This window comes from Nicotiana tomentosiformis, chromosome 2 (assembly GCF_000390325.3).
Source record: "Nicotiana tomentosiformis chromosome 2, ASM39032v3, whole genome shotgun sequence".
Classification (NCBI taxonomy): Eukaryota; Viridiplantae; Streptophyta; class Magnoliopsida; order Solanales; family Solanaceae; genus Nicotiana; species Nicotiana tomentosiformis.
Genome location: NC_090813.1, coordinates 34,252,994 through 34,270,264, shown reverse-complemented (window position 1 = coordinate 34,270,264; position 17,271 = coordinate 34,252,994). Strand labels below are relative to the sequence as shown.

The following is a 17,271-nucleotide window of genomic DNA, read 5'->3' as shown; positions in this document are numbered from 1 at the left end:
TGGATGATACATGCTCCACTCCCATCATCTACCATGATACGTTTAATATCAGTATCTAAAATTCATGAAGTAATGAGTAGAGCATCGTTGTGAGGGAAAGTCAAATCATCGGCATCTAACTCGTCGAAGATGATACTTTCTTCAAACTCGTCATATTGTTCATGGGTGATCGATCATTTGAGCTTGTAGGTGGCAGTGAACTTGACGTCGTTGATATTGATACTACGAGCTGGAGAGGGCGGCTTTGGCAGGTGTAACGACCCGGTCTGTCATTTTGAGAGTAATAGCCCCGATCCTCTATTCACTGCTTCTCCCATATCTATTTCTGCTATTGTGACTTGCCGGGAGGTTTCATTTTGGTTTTTAGAGTAATTTGGGACACTTAATCCCTAAACGAAAGCTTAAGTCTTAGGATTTTGACCGTAGTCGGAACTGTGTGAAGACGACTCCGAAAAGGAGTGTCATCGTATTCTTCGTACTATAGGCGTAGCGGAGACGGGCGAGGTTTATTTTACTACATTCCAGCTTAGAGGAGCAGCCTATCAGTGGTGGCGTGCTTATGAGTTGAGTAGTTCGGCTGAGGCAGCTTAACTTACATGGACTCAGTTCTCTGACATGCTTTTGAGAGAGTATGTCCCTCAGAGCCTCATGGACTCATGGCGCGCGGAGTTTGAGCAGTTGCGCCAGGGTGCTATGACTGTGTCAGAGTATGCAGTTTGCTTCAGTGATTTGGCCCGACATGCACCGGCCTTAGTTTCCACAGTTCTAGAGAGGGTTCAACGGTTTATTGAGGGACTCCATCCCAGCATTCGGAGTAGTATAGACAGGGAGTTGGAGATGGATATTTCTTATCAGCAGGTTGTGAGTATTGCCAGGAGATTTGAGGGCATGTTTTCCCGGGATAGAGAGGAGAGGGATGCCAAGAGGTCTTGAGAGACTAGTTATTATTCTGGAGGTCGTGTCCTAGCAGCTCGCAATGGCAGGGGTTATGTGAGTCGCCCCGTTCATTCAGCTATTCCAGCCGTCAGCGGTGTTCCAGCTCCTTCTAGACCCCAAGAGCCTTATTATGCACCACTAGTTTCTAGTGTGCCTCCTGCACGGAGTGTTCCTAGTGACCAATCTAGCAGACTTGGCCCGAGCCAGTCACAGCAACCACTCTCTCCCAGAGCTTGTTTTGAGTGTGGCGATACTCGCCATGTGGTGAGGGATTGCCCCAGGATTATGAGGGGTGCACCTCCATCTACTTCTCAGCCACAGCGTGCTCCACCGGGTCCTCGGGCTATGATTATAGCACCAGCTGCCACCCCACCTACTCAGCCATCTCGAGGTGGAGGTCGGGGAGGTAGAGGTCACCCTAGAGGGGGAGGTCAGGCCAGATACTATGCACTTCCTACACGTACAGAGGCAGTTGCTTCTGATTATGTCATTACATGTATTGTTCCGGTCTATCATAGAGATGCGTCGCTATTATTTGACCCCCAGATTGTGTTTTGGAGGTTCGTAGCTCATTTAGGCGGGAAATGGCGAAAAGTTAATTTTTTGGAGTTTTGGGCCAGTAGTGGAATTTTTGATATCGGGGTCGGATTTCGATTCCGGAAGTTGGAGTAGGTCCGTAATATTGAATGTGACTTGCGTGCAAAATTTGAGGTCATTCGGACGTGGTTTGATAGGTTTCGGTATCGGTTGTAGGAATTTGAAGTTTTAAGTTCTTTAAGTTTGAATTGGAGGACGATTCGTGATTTTAGCGTTAGTTGATGTGATTTGAGGGATAGACTAAGTTCGTATGGTATTTTAGGATTGGCTGGTATATTTGGTTGAGGTCCCGGGGGCCTCAGGTGTGTTTCAGATGCTTAACGGATTGAATTTGAACTTAGGCTAGTAGCTGAAGATTTTCTAGTTTCTGGTATTTTCGCACCTGCGGAGGGGAGACCGCAGGTGCGGAATCGAATGTGCGAAGGAGGAGCCGCATATGCGGTCAAGAAGAAGTTGAGCAGGAACCACAGGTGCAAAGATGTTTCCCGCACCAGCGAAAGTCGCAGATGCGGGCAGCTGGGCGCAGGTGCGAAGGGAAGCCGCATGTGCGATGCATTTCCGCACCTGCGATAGTCGCAGATGCGACAGAGAGTCCGCAAGTGCGAAATGTCTGGACAGAACACTTAAATGCAAGTGTTCGCAATTTTTGATCATTTTTAACATTTTGAGCTCGGGTTTGGCAATTGATTGAGAGCATCTAGAGGGGTTTCTTGAGGTAAGTACCTTGTGCTTATTTTTTATCAATAATCTTGCTTCCCCATGTATTTTCCCACCTAGTTAGTGTGTATTTAAGGTGAAAATTGGGAATTGGAGGCTAGGGATTTGGAAGTTTGATTTTTGGATTTGGAGGACCATTTGGTGTCGGATTTTAGTAAATTTGATATGGTTAGACCCGTGAGTGAACGGACTTTCGTATTTTATGACTTTTACCCGATTCCGAGACGTGGGCCTAGGTCGACTTTTTAGGATGGATTTCGAAATTTTTATCTAAATTTCTATTTCATTAATTAGATTAGTTTATTGTAGTTGTATTTATGATATGTAATTATTTTTGGTTAGATTTGGGCCATTCGGAGTCGAAAATTCATGGAAAAGGTATTGTTACCGATTGATTGAGCTTGGTTTGAGGTAAGTGGCTTGCCTAACCTTGTGTGGGGGAACTCCCCGTAAGATTTGTACTGCATATTTAATTTGGTACTACAGAACGGTATTCTGGGAGATCCCCTTATACTGCATATTTACTTTGGGACTATGGAACGGTATTCCGGGAGATCCCCCTATACTGCATATTTACTTTGGGACTACGAAACGGTATTCCGGGAGATTCCCCTGTACTGCATATTTACTTTGGGACTATGGAATGGTATTTCGGGAGATCCCCATGTACTGCATATTTACTTTGGGACTACAGAACTGTATTCCGGGAGATCCCCTGTTATGTTTCTGTGTACTGAGCTGTTACCTTCTATGATTTCATTGTTGTTGGATTTCAACCTTTATTTTATTGCGGTATTACACTCTATCTTGTTTTATTATATATTTACCAGTAGGGCCCTGACCTGACCTCATCACTACTCGACCGAGGTTAGGCTTGGCACTTACTGGGTACCAATTGTGGTGTACTCATGCTACTCTCTGCACATGTTTTTCGTGTGCAGATTCAGGTGCTCCTTATCAGCCGTATTATCAGTGAGCCGGGATAGTTTTGGAGACTTCAAGGTATATCTACCGCGTCCGCAGACATCAGAGTCCCCTTCTACTCTATCCTCATGTCCACTATCTTTTGTATTTTTTTTTTGAAAAACTCTGACGTATAGAGACACTAGACTTTCCTTCTGCAGTTTGTGATTATGTTCCGGATTTTGGGATTGTTGTGTATTTTTGAATAGTTGGTTAAATTTATATTTTTATTTCATTATTCCGTAAAAATGTTAGGCTTACTTAGTTTTAGAGACTAGGTATCGTTACGACGTCTCACAGAGGGGAAATTGGGTCGTGACAAGTTGGTATCAGGGCCGATTTATTATTGCTCAGCATGGCGGACTTTGATATTATTTTGGGCATGGACTGGTTGTCGCCCCATTATGCTATTCTTGATTGTCATTCTAAGACCGTGACATTGGCTATGTCAGGTTTACCGCGATTAGAGTGGAGAGGTACCTTAGAGTATACTCCCAGCAGAGTTATTTCTTTTCTTAAAGCTCAACGAATGGTTAAGAAAGGGTGTGACACATATCTAGCTTATGTAAGAGATGTCAGTATTGATACCCCTACAGTTGGGTCAGTTCCAGTAGTGAGGTACTTTCCAGATGTGTTTCCAGCTGATCTTCCGGGCATGCCACCCGACAGAGATATTAATTTTGGTATTGATTTATTGCCGGGTACTCAGCCCATTTCTATTCCTCCATATCGTATGGCTCCTCCTGAGTTAAAGGATTTGAAGGAGCAGTTATAGGAATTGCTTGATAAGGGCTTCATTCGGCCCAGTGTGTCACCTTGGGGTGCTCCTGTCTTATTTGTGAAGAAGAAGGATGGTTCTATGTGGATGTGTATTGATTACCGCCATTTGAACAAAGTCACAGTGAAGAACGGGTATCCATTGCCTCATATTGAGGACTTATTTGATCAGTTATAGGGTGCCAGAGTATTTTCCAAGATTGACTTACGTTCAGGATATCATTAGTTGAAGATTCGGGAGCCAGATATCCCGAAGACGGCTTTCAAGACTAGATATGATCATTATGAGTTTCTTGTTATGTCTTTTAGGCTGACCAATGCCCTAGCAGCTTTTATGCACTTGATGCACAGTGTATTTCGACCTTATCTTGACTTATTCGTCATTGTATTCATTGACGACATTCTGGTATACTCCCGAAGTCGGGAGGATCACGAGCAGCATCTGAGGACTGCGCTTCAAACCTTAAGAGAAAAGAAGTTATATGCAAAATTTTCAAAGTGTGAGTTTTGGCTAGACTCATTGGCATTCTTGGGTCATATAGTATCGAGTGAGGGGATCCAGGTGGATCCGAAGAAGATTGAAGCAGTGCAAAGTTGGCCCAGACCGTCCTCAGCTACAGAGATCCGAAGTTTTCTTGGGTTGGTGGGGTATTACCGTCGATTTTTAGAGGGTTTCTTATCTATTGCAGCACTTATGACCAGGCTGACCCAGAAGGGTGCTCCGTTCAGGTGGACAGAGGAATGTGAGGAAAGATTTCAGAAGCTCAAGACAGCTTTGACTACAGCCCCAGTATTGGTATTACCTACAGGTTCGGGGTCTTATACTGTATATATTATGATGCATCGCGGATTGGTCTCGGCAGAGTGTTGATGCAGGACGGTAGGGTGATTGCATACGCGTCCAGACAACTGAACGTGCACGAAAAGAACTATCTTGTCCACGACCTTGAGTTAGCAGCTATTATTCATGCCTTGAAGATATGGCAGCATTATTTGTATATTGTAATAGTATACAATATACTGCCATGGTATACTACAATAATATGTAACATATTGCAACAACATGTTGTAATAGTATACAATATACCATAATAGTATACTTCGACTCTTATTTGTTAAATCATCTAGGTGCTATTGTACAAAGATAAAATCATGATTATAGTAACATTATAATGTTATAATATACAATATAATGAAATAGTATACCCTAATAATTAAGTTATTTTTTAATTTTTCCAACTAGGTCCTTTTTAAAATTTTCAACGAAGTCCTTATGATTTTTTCAAATATATTCTTAAATGAATTTTTTATGGAGTTCCATGAAAATATGTATTATTCATTTTATAAGATGTAGGTGTAGGAAGATATAAAATAGTAATATACATATTCGGTATATTTACATGCAGTTTTGATATACTATTATGATATGTATTTTATAATAATATTAAATACTCAAAAACTTATTATACTAATATACTATTTTGTTATAATTTTATATAATTTTGGATCCTATATGCTAGAAATATTTATAGTAATACACGTATTTTAAAAAAAGAAAAAAATGAAAGATAAAAAAGAAAAAGAGAAATAAGATATACTATATAAGTTATTTTTTTGATAATTGATATGGAGAAAAAGAAAAATGTGAAACAGAGAAAGAAAAGATATACTCTATCAGTTATATAAAAATTTTAAAAATAATTAAATAATTTTACTATATCAAAAAAAAAATTATATAAAAAGGGGGAAAAAATAAAGAAAAGGATAAAAAAAGTGCAAGAAAATAGATTATGGAGAAGGAAAAAATGAATGAAATTAGAAAATAATTTGGGTGGTAATATTAGAACAACTCTTCCAAATCAAATATGGTTATAATCTCTAGAATTGGAGGATGAGACCTACTTAACTCTTAATGGAATAAGATAAATTTATTTGGTGAGGTCCATGATCCACTCCCAATCCACACTCAACAATGAGTGAAAGAGGTCGTTGGAAGAATAGTACCCAACTATGAGTCGGGGTCAATTTCCTGTGGGAGCGAAATATGAGTGTTAGAGTGTACACTTGATGCGTGTAGAAGAAATAACTTAAATACGTTTCCAAACAAGATGGTTTTGGAAATTACTTCTATAAACTATACTATCAATGATTAACTAGAGAAATAAAATTAGAAATTGATTAATTATTTTTGGTTATTTTTAAATAGGTAAAAGGCCTAGGGATGTAACATTCGCCTAGGTTTTAGCCAAATGAGTTAATTACATTAATACTTATTTTAGTGATTGGGGTGTATTTTAGCTCTCAACTCTAAATTACCTACTCAATACGTCTCGATCATAGAGTGATTTTTCCCAATTTGGATTTTTTCAAGCCCAAATGGTTATCAAACCAAATAGTTGGTATGAGCTCAAGTTGGATTTTCCCTATCTCTAGTTCAAACCCTTTAATTAGGCTAGTCAAAACCTTAAATAACCCAATTTCTTGTTAGCCAAGTTTTTCTAGACTAAGTCTCTCTTTCTCAAATAAAGACTAAGTCAAAAGGCATGAATCAATATTTTTAACCATTAATTCTAAAATTAAAGCATGAACAAGGCTAAATAACAAACACTCAATCATAAACAAGCATTAGATTAATTACACATAAGGTTTACACACTAGGGTTGGGTTACAACCCTAATAAATATCTAGTAACTCATAGTAGAAATGGAAGGAAATAAAGATGAAACACTAACTAAAGCCATAATATAAAATTAAAATGATAAACTATTGTATTTTTAACCCAAATTGATCACAAATTACCAAAAGTGGTAAACTACAACGACTACAGCTCAAAAAACTACCAAACTTGACCTAAAAAGTGATTCCCGTCTATTTATAGTGGCCCAAAATTCGCTGACAAAAATGACCTTCGGGAGGTTCTGCGGTCACACAATTCCATGTGCGGTCCGCACTTCGCTCGAGTCTGCAGGTAGAGGGATTCTGTAGTCGAACAATTTGATTTGCAGATGCACTTCAGCTTCTGCGGCCGCACAATTCCGTATGTAGTCCGTACTTCTGGCAAGGCTTCTTCTATCTTGGTCGTTTTGCACACTCTCTGAACTTTTTAAATTCTTGTCAGTGCGACCATGTTTTGCGGCCGCACAAATTATGTGTGGTCCGCACTTCTCTTCAATCAACTTCTGAGCTTCATCGCTTTCTTCTACAGCTGCAAAAATACTTCAACGGACCACACTTTTGGTTTGTTGCGGCCTTTCTTGCCTTATGAGCCAGAATATTCCTTTTTGAGTTAGATTTCTTCATTAAAGTCCAAATCTCCAACATTCCTACAATATGCACACTTTTATTAGTTTTGAGAACATAAATCAATACTTTTGGACTAAACCTAAAGCAAGAAGGTACTAATAAGTGGTTCAAATTCACACTTATTAACTCCCCCAAACTTAAGTCTTTATTTGTCCTCAAGCAAATAGATTAGTTCCTACCTCCTCAGAGTGAAAGGTCATTTCAAAGAGTTAATGGTAAGCCGTTCATACTCAATTGGGATCAACAATTACTCACAATACTCATGCATTATCAACAAGGTGACAATTCAAATATCATGCACATATAGTTTTAATGTGACATTTGAGCTTCAAGAATTGACTTTACTCATCAAAGACTCTTGTTCTATCATGTAGATCATGGTGGATTTCAAACTCTTCCTCCTCTACCTTCCATTTACCAAGCTCACTTCAAAAGTTAGCACTCAATCTTTAGATCAATGAAAGGTTCACTCTTCTCTCACAAAAGAATATCACAAGTACGACTTCAAGTACCATAGGTTTGCCCCTCATATAGATCACCACTAATGTAAGCTCACTGGGTTCAAAATCAAGTAGGACTTCTTTCGAGTTGTAATGAAGGCTATTAGATTGGGATAGGATACCATATGCGTAAGTGGTTACACCTTTCTTTAAGCACTCCATATTTTTATTTCTTGGCTCACATTTACAAATTCTTAGAGGCATTCTCTTTCTTGGGGGTTAGAGAGACTTGACATCACTCTTTCTTGTTCATTTCATTCTTTTTCTCCCTTTATGCTCATGTTAGGGATAATTACCTCCTTTTGATTCCACCAACCCTTCCTTTAATTCTCTTTTTTGCATTTTCTTTTTGTTCTTTCTCTTTTCTTGCCTTCTCTTTTCATAGAGATCTTTTCTTTTCTCTTTTTGGTGCCTTGATACCTCTTTCAAATTCCTCAACTCTCTCCCAAATTTATGTCTTAAGCCACTTATTTCACAAGAGTGTTAAGGATGGTCCGGATGCCAAGAGAGGATCACGACATAACGGGTAAATATTTATATCATGGTTATCAAATGAGAAAGGCTAGAGGCTCAAAAGGGATTAACTAGGGATAACAACATTGGTTGGAAATAGAAAGCTCAAACGGACCAAGAAAAGCCTACAATCATATCCCAAACCAAGCAAACTTAGGATTTCGCCTTGAAGTACATTCGGGGCAAGTTCTAGACCATTCGCACGGGTACTTGGACTAGCAACGAATCATCTCACCCCACAGTAACTAGACCGTAAAAGAAGATAGAGTCGAGAGCCTACAACAACCACAATCACGTTTAAGATTACTATGGTCCAATAAATCACTCGATGATTACCAAAATCAATTCAAGAGTCTCAAAGTCACTAACTAGAGCTATTTTTCTTTCAAAAACCTTGTTTCAAACCATAAGCACATAGTTAAGTGTGTTGGCACCAAATGAAGCATGAATAACTCTTTTTCTAGAATGACTTGATTAGGCCTTTTATTCATTACTATTACTATTATTATTACCTGAACACAAAAAACAGACTCATTCCCTTAAAAAGGTTGTCACGCCATCCATCCTCAGGACGAGTCACCCGGTTCACACAAAACTACCTTTGAAAAGAACTGTGGCATTAAGAAAATGAAAGGCTTATTATCCATACCACTACAAAAAACATAAAAATAAGCTACTAACATAAAAAGAAGCTACTAACAAAACAAAAATTAAAGAGAAAAATTAAAGAAGCTAATGAACAATAACTAATAAAGATAAATAAACTAAAAATAAGAACAGAAACAAAATCATCCCATTATTACAGTCCGAATGTATCCAAATGTGTCAATCAAATAACCCCCCCCCCCCCCACCTGAATAAAAGTAAGCATTGTCCCTAATGTTGAACAAAATAAGTGTGAAAAGAGAAAGGGCGAAGAAAAATCTCTAAGCATCCTTAGACATCACAGTGTCCCCAGCAACAACATCTCCCGTTGGGTCAGCCAACTGTATCTTATCATCATCATATCTGGGAGTGACAGGAGTGGAAAACATCGCACGCACTGCTTCAGCAGTGTCGGCAGTAAGGCATGGCTCATCAGACTGGCCAGCTGGTGCAACTGGTGCATATGGATCTGGGGCGGACTGGTCTAGGTCAAGTAACATACCAAATGAAAAATTCCCACTCGCCGCAAGTCGGGTCACCTCCTTCCTAAGCTTATCAATTGATCTCTTGCTTGCTTGGGACTTCCTCGTCTTCTTCACTTCCTTGGTCAACTCCTCAATAACCGACCCGTGTTGTACTAGAGTGTTCATGATCATCTTCTGGTTATCCAGAATCTTGCACAACTTCTCATCAAGATCAGTTGAGACTTGTGGTGCCTATGTAAATGACTGCGCTGCAACAGTACTAGATATCTCAGATAACTTTGAAGTAGTTGTCTGCATCCAGTTGTTAAGACTCGCCACAATTAAGGTATCTTAGACACCTTCGTCTCAATTATCTGTCGTGATTTCTAAAAATAGTTATCTCAAATTATTTGTCATTTTAGAAGTTCAAGATTAAATTAATTATTTATTTTTCTATTCTACCCTTAATATTAATTGTTCTTGAAGACTATAAATATCTTTAATTATGGTAATATTAAATGAAGAGAAATTATATAAGGATAAAATAATCAAAAAAATCTTTTATATTTAATATTTTCTTAAAGAATTATAAAAAGAAAACACGACAGAGTTTGATCTATCTTGCCCCGTGGCACCGGTGCTCGTACAGTTTTACCAACCAAATCTTATTTTATTTTGTCTTACTATGCGCACAACAAAACAAAAAAAAGAAAAAAAAAGAAAAAAGGATTGCTTGGACTTCCCCAAGCAATAACCAGTCATTCTACTTTTTCCACCTTAAAACCACTCGTTTTTTTTCTTCGGATATTCACGTTTGCTTATCTCCAAAGCTAACCGTTACACTCTTAGACATAGGTGAGAAAGAGGCGGGCAAACAAATGGCTCCGAAGAACTTGTCATTCAAGGTTTGTTTTTCACCCACTGATGAACTACCCTCATTTTTTCTCAAAGCTTTTGAGTTTTAACAATTAACACAATGCTCTGTTCTTATCTGAAAGTTAATGTTTCATGTTAGTTTCCTACAATTCTATGATATACTGAATGTAGAAGTAAATGACTAGTGGTTCCATATGTTGAAAGATAATCCTGGGTTCTTCCTCCATGGCACGTCGAAAAATTCTAGCTGACATGGGTTATGATTTTACAGTTATGGTAAGTCCAATTTTGCTTTTAAAAGATTCTGTCTTTTCACTAGAACTCGCATTTTCTGGTCACTGTAGGTTCTGGACTCGAGTCTAAGTTTACTTCTCTAAAAAGGGATTGTCTTTTCTAGTAGATTTTGACTTAAAATCAAATTGTTTTGTGGATTAGACTGCTGACATTGACGAAAAGAGCATTAGGAAGGAAAATGCTGAGGAATTAGTGGTAGCTCTAGCAGAGGCAAAGGTATGTTACCTCCTTTCTTGAATTATTTAGACATTTTTCATGTCTTCTTCAGTTAATTTCACTAATTCACTAATGCCATAACCTATTTTTAGCTAGAATAGGTTAGAACATTTGTCGAATTTTATTATTATGCAATTAATTTGAAATTGAAAGGAAGATCTTTCTAGTGTATTAGAATTGCTCTTTTAAGTAACAGAAATCACTCTAGGTATAACGGCCAGGAGTTATCCTAGTGCAGTTATGTGATGAATTCAATAAGAAGGTCAAATCCAAGATTCTGGTGATTGGATGAGATTTATTCTTGAGTGTCCCCTTGACATCTTTGGTATCCCAGTGAAACTTTAATCACTTCACCCATCAATTATTCGAGTTATCAAATTGCCATTTGATGGTTGGGGACTATCAATAAATGGGTACTTCTCTTCTGTTGATATTTGACTGATTTTGAGTAGTTCGGCTCAATATAATCAACTCATTTGCTTTCCTTCCATCCCCATGACACTCTAGCATGCCATATAAATTGAGACGAGGGCGTAATATGTAATACATTGATATCATGTTCCAGTACTGTAAGAACAAGTCTTATGTTTGCTTACTGGTCTTTTCTTCTTAGGCAGATGCTATTATGTCAAGGCTCGAAACAACTGAACAGTTGGAGGAAAATACTCATCCCACTCTGTTGATTACTGCAGACACAGTATGTTTATTTCTCCACATTGCTAGGGAATACTTCAAGTACCATGGTCTTGTTAATGACGTGTAGTTCAAATTATCTAGCACAAGATTAAGACATTTTCATAGTTATTTCAGTAATTGAATTGAGGGCTCACTAGAAACCAGTTAATGGTATTTTTCATTTATTCCAAAACTAGTTGGAGATATCGGCACATTTAGCAATAAACAAATAATAGCATTACATTATTTTAACTAAGTAACTTTGTATAGGAGAAGTCTGGAAAAAGTGTTGACATTAGCTTGATGTAAATTCTTTTGTTAGATAAATGTTGCAAACAGCTGATGCATATTGTAATGCCATTTTAGATTGACATATATTGTGTGGTTAGCTAATTTTAGTCTTTTGCTTTGGTCTCATTTAAAATTGGACGCTCCAGGCTTGCTCCGTGATGGGCAATCTTAATTCATATTACTGTTAAAAAGTATATTGCAAAAATTAGAGTACTTGAGCCGTCTAATGAATTTTTTCTTGGATGAAAATAGATCTTTTTTGGCTATATCTTACCTACATCTATTGGTATCGAGGTGGCGGTGTACCAAGGAATTATTAGAGAAAAGCCATCAAGTAAGGACGAAGCACGCCAATTCATCAAAAGTATGTCTGCATTTGTGGTTGGAAGTTTCATCCAGTATCTTTAATATTACTCTTGCTTTGCCTTATTTTTGGATTTCTAGTATTATCTGATGTTGCTTCTGCTCCGGTTTGTTACTATCTCGTTGTTGTTACTGCTTCTTTTCCATGAAATCTTCTCTGCTATATTTCATTTTCTTTAATGTTGTGATTATGCTTGCATGAGCCAAGGGCCTATCGGAAACAACCTCTCTACCTGCACAAGGTAGGGGTAAGGTCTGCGTACGCACGCACTACCCTCCCTAGACACCACTTGTGAGTTGTGAGAATACACTAGATATGTTGTTGTTGTAGTTTCATCCAGTATCTCAGCTGGTCAGGTTGTTCTTTATCTTTACTAGCATTATTACCATTCATGTTGTTATGAATTGCAGGTTACTCCGGTGGTCAAGCCACGGTTGTGGGATCTGTTGTGGTGACCAACCTCACAAAGGGGATAAGAAAAGGAGCTTGGGAAAGGTCAGAGGTATATTTTTTCTCCAAGTGAAGTAATTCCTATGTGCTGGAGACTATTGAAGTACAAAAACACATTTATACAGTACATTCTTGCTTAAATTGATATGTTCAAATGGTAATGTAGGCTTAGCTGCATCTTATGCATAAGTGTGTGTGATGTGTGAGCGAGGATTAAGGCGATGTGCCATTTGAAGATATGCCAGAAATCTATTTATAGATATTTAAGTAAGTACATTAATGCTTATCCCGGGCGAAAAAGAGTGAACGTTGATGGAAGCTGGTTAATTTAAAGCCCGTTAACATTAACTCTCTTCACCCATGAATCTGTTTCTGTATCATATACTTAACTTGGACAAAGATTTCCTTTACTGACCATCCAAGTTTATAAGGATGCCCAAAATGCTTACGCTTTTATGTGCTCATTGGAACGCCAATACAATTGCCTCAAATCTCCCGGATTATTAGTTTGCTAGTTTTATGTTCTACACACCCCTCCTTTTATTACTGTTATGAATTGGTTCTTTCTTGATGGTGGGATGCAACATGATTTTGCTCACAGAACTTTTTGCTGACTTTCTTGCACATGATATGATTAGTTAACATGGAGTATAATGATCTGCTGCTTAATTGCAGGTATATTTCCATGAGATACCTGATGAGGTCATTGATAGCCTGGTAAATATGACAGTGTACTTAAATAAGGGATGTTCTTTACCTGCAACATTAACTTCTAGTGCAATTGTGTAGATTGAGGAAGGAATAATACTTAATGTTGCTGGTGGTTTAATGCTTGAACATCCACTGACGTTGCCCTTCGTTGATACTGTGGTTCGTTTCTCCTTCTCTCTCTCATATATATATATATATGCTAGTTTTAGTGTACGCGCGATGCGCGTGTACCTTGTACTAATGTGCCCAAACTTTTAAAACTCACGTAAATAATATTGAAAAAATATTTATAAAATAGAATCTAAGAAAATAAATCGTAAATTTATGAAAATGATAAATGTTAAATTGTTGATCCTATGTAGCTAATTCACCGAAGGAAGGAATCATGTCTTTTAGAATTAAGTATTAACCAATGTTTATGGATTGTAAATATTAATGAAAATGTGAAAAAGCAAATCAAACTAAAAATACGTTGGTACTTCAACCAATGACACCTAAGAAAATAATAAACTAAATGTATGCATATTCTTGAAAATGTATTTGGAGTTATAATATAAAATTAAATTTATAGCAAGACATTTTTGAATTTAGAATATATTATGAATGATGATGTTATTTTACTTGATATTTAATTGGATCGATATGCAACTATGATAATAAAATAAAGTTAGTTCATATGATTTCTAATTAAAATATTTTTACTTATTAAGTGTGCATATGTTATTAAGTTGTACCAAATATAGACGTCTTTATTTACAACTAACTTTTAAATAGTTGAAAAGCACAAAGAAATTGGTAGCTTTTAAGCTACCACATGAATAGAATAGAAAAGAATATAAACTTTTAGTTAAAAGAAGGGACTGAAACGGGAAAAGGAAAAAAAGAGCGGGGGTTGTTGATGAAGAATCTAAACTCTAATAACAATGGTTTTAGAAAAAAGGTTTTAAAATGTGAGAACTTAAGTGATAAAAAGAGAGGATAAAATCAAATTAGGTAAAAACCAAAACCAAACTGATGAAGAAACACCAACACCAAACTCATTACGGCATTTAAGTTTGTTTTGAAACAAAATACCACGAAATATAATTTGTAAGAAGTCTTGTTATTTTACATGTTCAAATAAGGAAAGAATTTATATAATATTATATTTTAATTGATTTAGAAATCCTATTAGGATTTTCTATATGGTTCAAATAAGAAAAGATTTAATAAGTAAAAGTTTTAGTTGATTCAAAGTCTTAAATATTAGGAAAATAATTAAATGACTATTTTGTCTAATATAAACTCTATTTTAAAAGGGTAAAAAAGGCGAACGACATTTCGCTAAGGGCCTTCGTGCTTTTAATATAGTACTAGTCTTAGGGTACGCGCGTTGCGCATGTACCTCATATCAATGAGTATATATTTTATTAAAATTAGTTAATTATTATTTTTTTAAAAATTATTTGAGTTATAAAGTAAAGATTAAAGGCAAACCTATCAATTAATTGAAATGGAAATTAACATGCAAAAGACATGATCGTAAGGAAGCAACACTAATTTGGTGAGTAAGTTTAAGATGTAAAAGAGAGAAAATTTACCATAGATTTTGGCTTCATTTTTTCAAAAATAAATTAAAAACATTATTTATTTATGAAATATGATCATGTTTTGGGAAAACAATTTCAAAAATTTTCAAGTTTCCAAAAACTGTCTAAACCAGTTTTTGGGTGAAAATTTTCCTTCCACTCACACAACTTCAACTTTCAAAAAATAAAAATTATTTTTCAACACAACTTCAAAGACTTTTTTTTTAAAATTTCAATCAAATCTATGTACAAACGCTAGCTAAATTTTTTTTAATAAATTTAAGCACTAATAATGAGTATAGTTTTATCCATTATGAAATATGACGATATAAATTTTAAAGAGAAAGCAATGGCTAAAAGAAGTGGGAATCGAAGATAAATTTTCGAATTTGTTAACTATTGCATCCTTCTAAAAATCTTCAATGGCCAAAGAGTGTGTAACTTTTGTATTTGTGTAGTTATGTAATTGTGTGTGTTTTCTGTATTCATATTTAGAGTGAAATACCGAAAATTAGAGTTTTTCTACCCTAATTCGGTGTTAGAGCCCCGAGCCAGCTCGGACTCTTTGCCCAAACATCCTGGAACAAACTAAGTTATTGTAATTAGCAAACAAAAGAGAGCACTATGTGATTGAACTGTTCGTAAAGAACACCTGAGCATATTGGAAGACTAAGCTAATTAAGAATATCTATGTTCATTAGATGAAATTGAATACCTCAGTTTATTTATAATACTCTTTCAGGTTAAATCAAACCTTGTCGGATTTCACATTCATGGCATAAAGGAGTACTAAGAAACCCTCCAACCAAGAACATGTGAGTTATAATTGACAATTTTCATCAAACGCAGAACTTGAAAGACTTAATAAAAAAATATTTTAATACAATGTAACTAGCAAAATAATCAATCAAAACAATACTCAATTATGTAATTCGAAATTAATAGATTTGGATTTTTCATCAATCATATTATAGTTACATGGGATTATGAGATTAAAATTACTAACAAAACAAATAAAGAAAGCAAGCAAAAAGAAAGATAACAACGAATAAGGCTTGAATCACAACCAAAACAAAAGGCAAAACAAAGTAGAAAAGAAACGGCAACTAACCAAACCTATCGGACTTGAGTGAGAAAGAGTATTTTGATCATTAAAATGTATTACTTAAATACAAGTTTAATGGTGATCAAAATACAAAATAGTTTTCCTTTTCAACGTGATCTTTGTTAGTATAAAAGGTAAAATCTTAATTAATTAATTTTAAAGTTTTAAATATTACTACTTTTTACATAGTTCAAATAAGGAAAAATATATTAAATAAAATTTTAGTTGATTTAAAGTGCTAAATATTAGGAATATAATTAAATGACTAGTTCAAAATCGTTGTGATGGACATTATGTCTCCTTTGGGGAATAGGAAATATCAAACAGAAAGCATAATCATCTGCAGCTCAATATCTCTTTAACTTTTCTATGTATAAAAGTAGCTGAGTACAAGTGGACTGCTTGGAGAACAGGCAAAAGAAGCCTCTGCTTTCAACGATATGTTGTTTATACTCTTTGTTGCCAATACTTTGCAGATTGGAACTGCTGATCATGTCATGGGACTCCCAAGAAGTCTCACTGAAAAGCTTATTCAAGAAGCACTCTAGCTGCTGGGTGTCCACCAAATGAATATCCTTACGATCTACCCTCCTAAAATTCACTATTTGCACTTGATTACTCCCCCTAGATTTTCGAATTTATAAGATTGTCTTTCTGAACTCTGAAGTGAAGGTTTGGAACATGCCGAAATGAAAAATTAGCTTCCATCCCAGTAAAGAAAGTCATTTTGCAAATATCGTCTTACTCTATATCACTTGCCTTAATGAACATATGGATGTTGTAGTTAAATCTTTAATACTCAAAATATCACTAAATTATTATTCTTATGCCTTATATTACTAATTATAGGACTAAGCATGTCACCTACGTTTATACTTGTTCAAACGTCGGGAAAATGATTCAATTCTTCTTAAGGTAACACTTTGTCATGCATAAACACTTTGTGAAAGATGTTTTCTGTAACAACTGAATTGCTAACTCACAAGAATAGGAACTGCCAGATTGTATTGATTCAATCAATGAATTACAATGAAGCTTTTGTCAAAACCAGCCCTAGAACCGCCATCAGAGAGTTCTGAGTTATTAGGGAAGAAGCTCTGGTGAGTAACATTGAAGAAGGTTCTAGACAGAGAAATGGGAATTCTTTCAATGTAATAATCGAATCTGTATAGAAAATGAGTATATATAGACTAACGTATCACACTAACTAATAGTTGCATATATACACGTGCTAACTAATCACACGGACTATCTAGAAGAGTATACCTTAAATAGCTAAATGTACAACAACAGTAACTACTTATCT

General features: G+C 36.1%; 1 protein-coding gene across 4 annotated transcripts; it reads left to right on the top strand.

The window, feature by feature from the left end:
• Positions 1–10,159: 10,159 nt before the first annotated feature.
• On the top strand, positions 10,160–16,699 carry LOC104101479 (uncharacterized). Of its 4 annotated transcripts, XM_018772523.2 has the most exons (10): positions 10,160–10,320; positions 10,496–10,567; positions 10,727–10,801; positions 11,415–11,498; positions 12,020–12,131; positions 12,542–12,633; positions 13,257–13,298; positions 13,371–13,451; positions 15,603–15,675; positions 16,442–16,699. In XM_018772523.2, the coding sequence occupies exons 1-9, from the start codon at positions 10,294–10,296 to the stop codon at positions 15,651–15,653; spliced, it is 636 nt and encodes a 211-aa protein (XP_018628039.1). In that variant the 5' UTR covers positions 10,160–10,293; the 3' UTR covers positions 15,654–15,675; positions 16,442–16,699. The 4 variants fall into 4 exon arrangements, with proteins under 4 accessions (XP_018628039.1, XP_070051243.1, XP_009607222.1 ...); XM_009608927.4 differs by lacking the exon at positions 15,603–15,675 and having other exon boundaries at positions 10,162–10,320; positions 12,062–12,131; XM_009608926.3 differs by lacking the exon at positions 15,603–15,675 and having other exon boundaries at positions 10,162–10,320.
• The last annotated feature ends 572 nt before the right edge of the window (positions 16,700–17,271 follow it).

Bases quoted from the DNA above. Each gene is read 5' to 3' on its own strand.
- LOC104101479 (XM_009608926.3), top strand. From the start codon at position 10,294: ATGGCTCCGAAGAACTTGTCATTCAAG. The intron at 12,132-12,541 runs GTATGTCTGCAT...TATGAATTGCAG, and splicing joins AGCACGCCAATTCATCAAAA to GTTACTCCGGTGGTCAAGCC. The intron at 13,452-16,441 runs GTTCGTTTCTCC...AATACTTTGCAG, and splicing joins TGCCCTTCGTTGATACTGTG to ATTGGAACTGCTGATCATGT.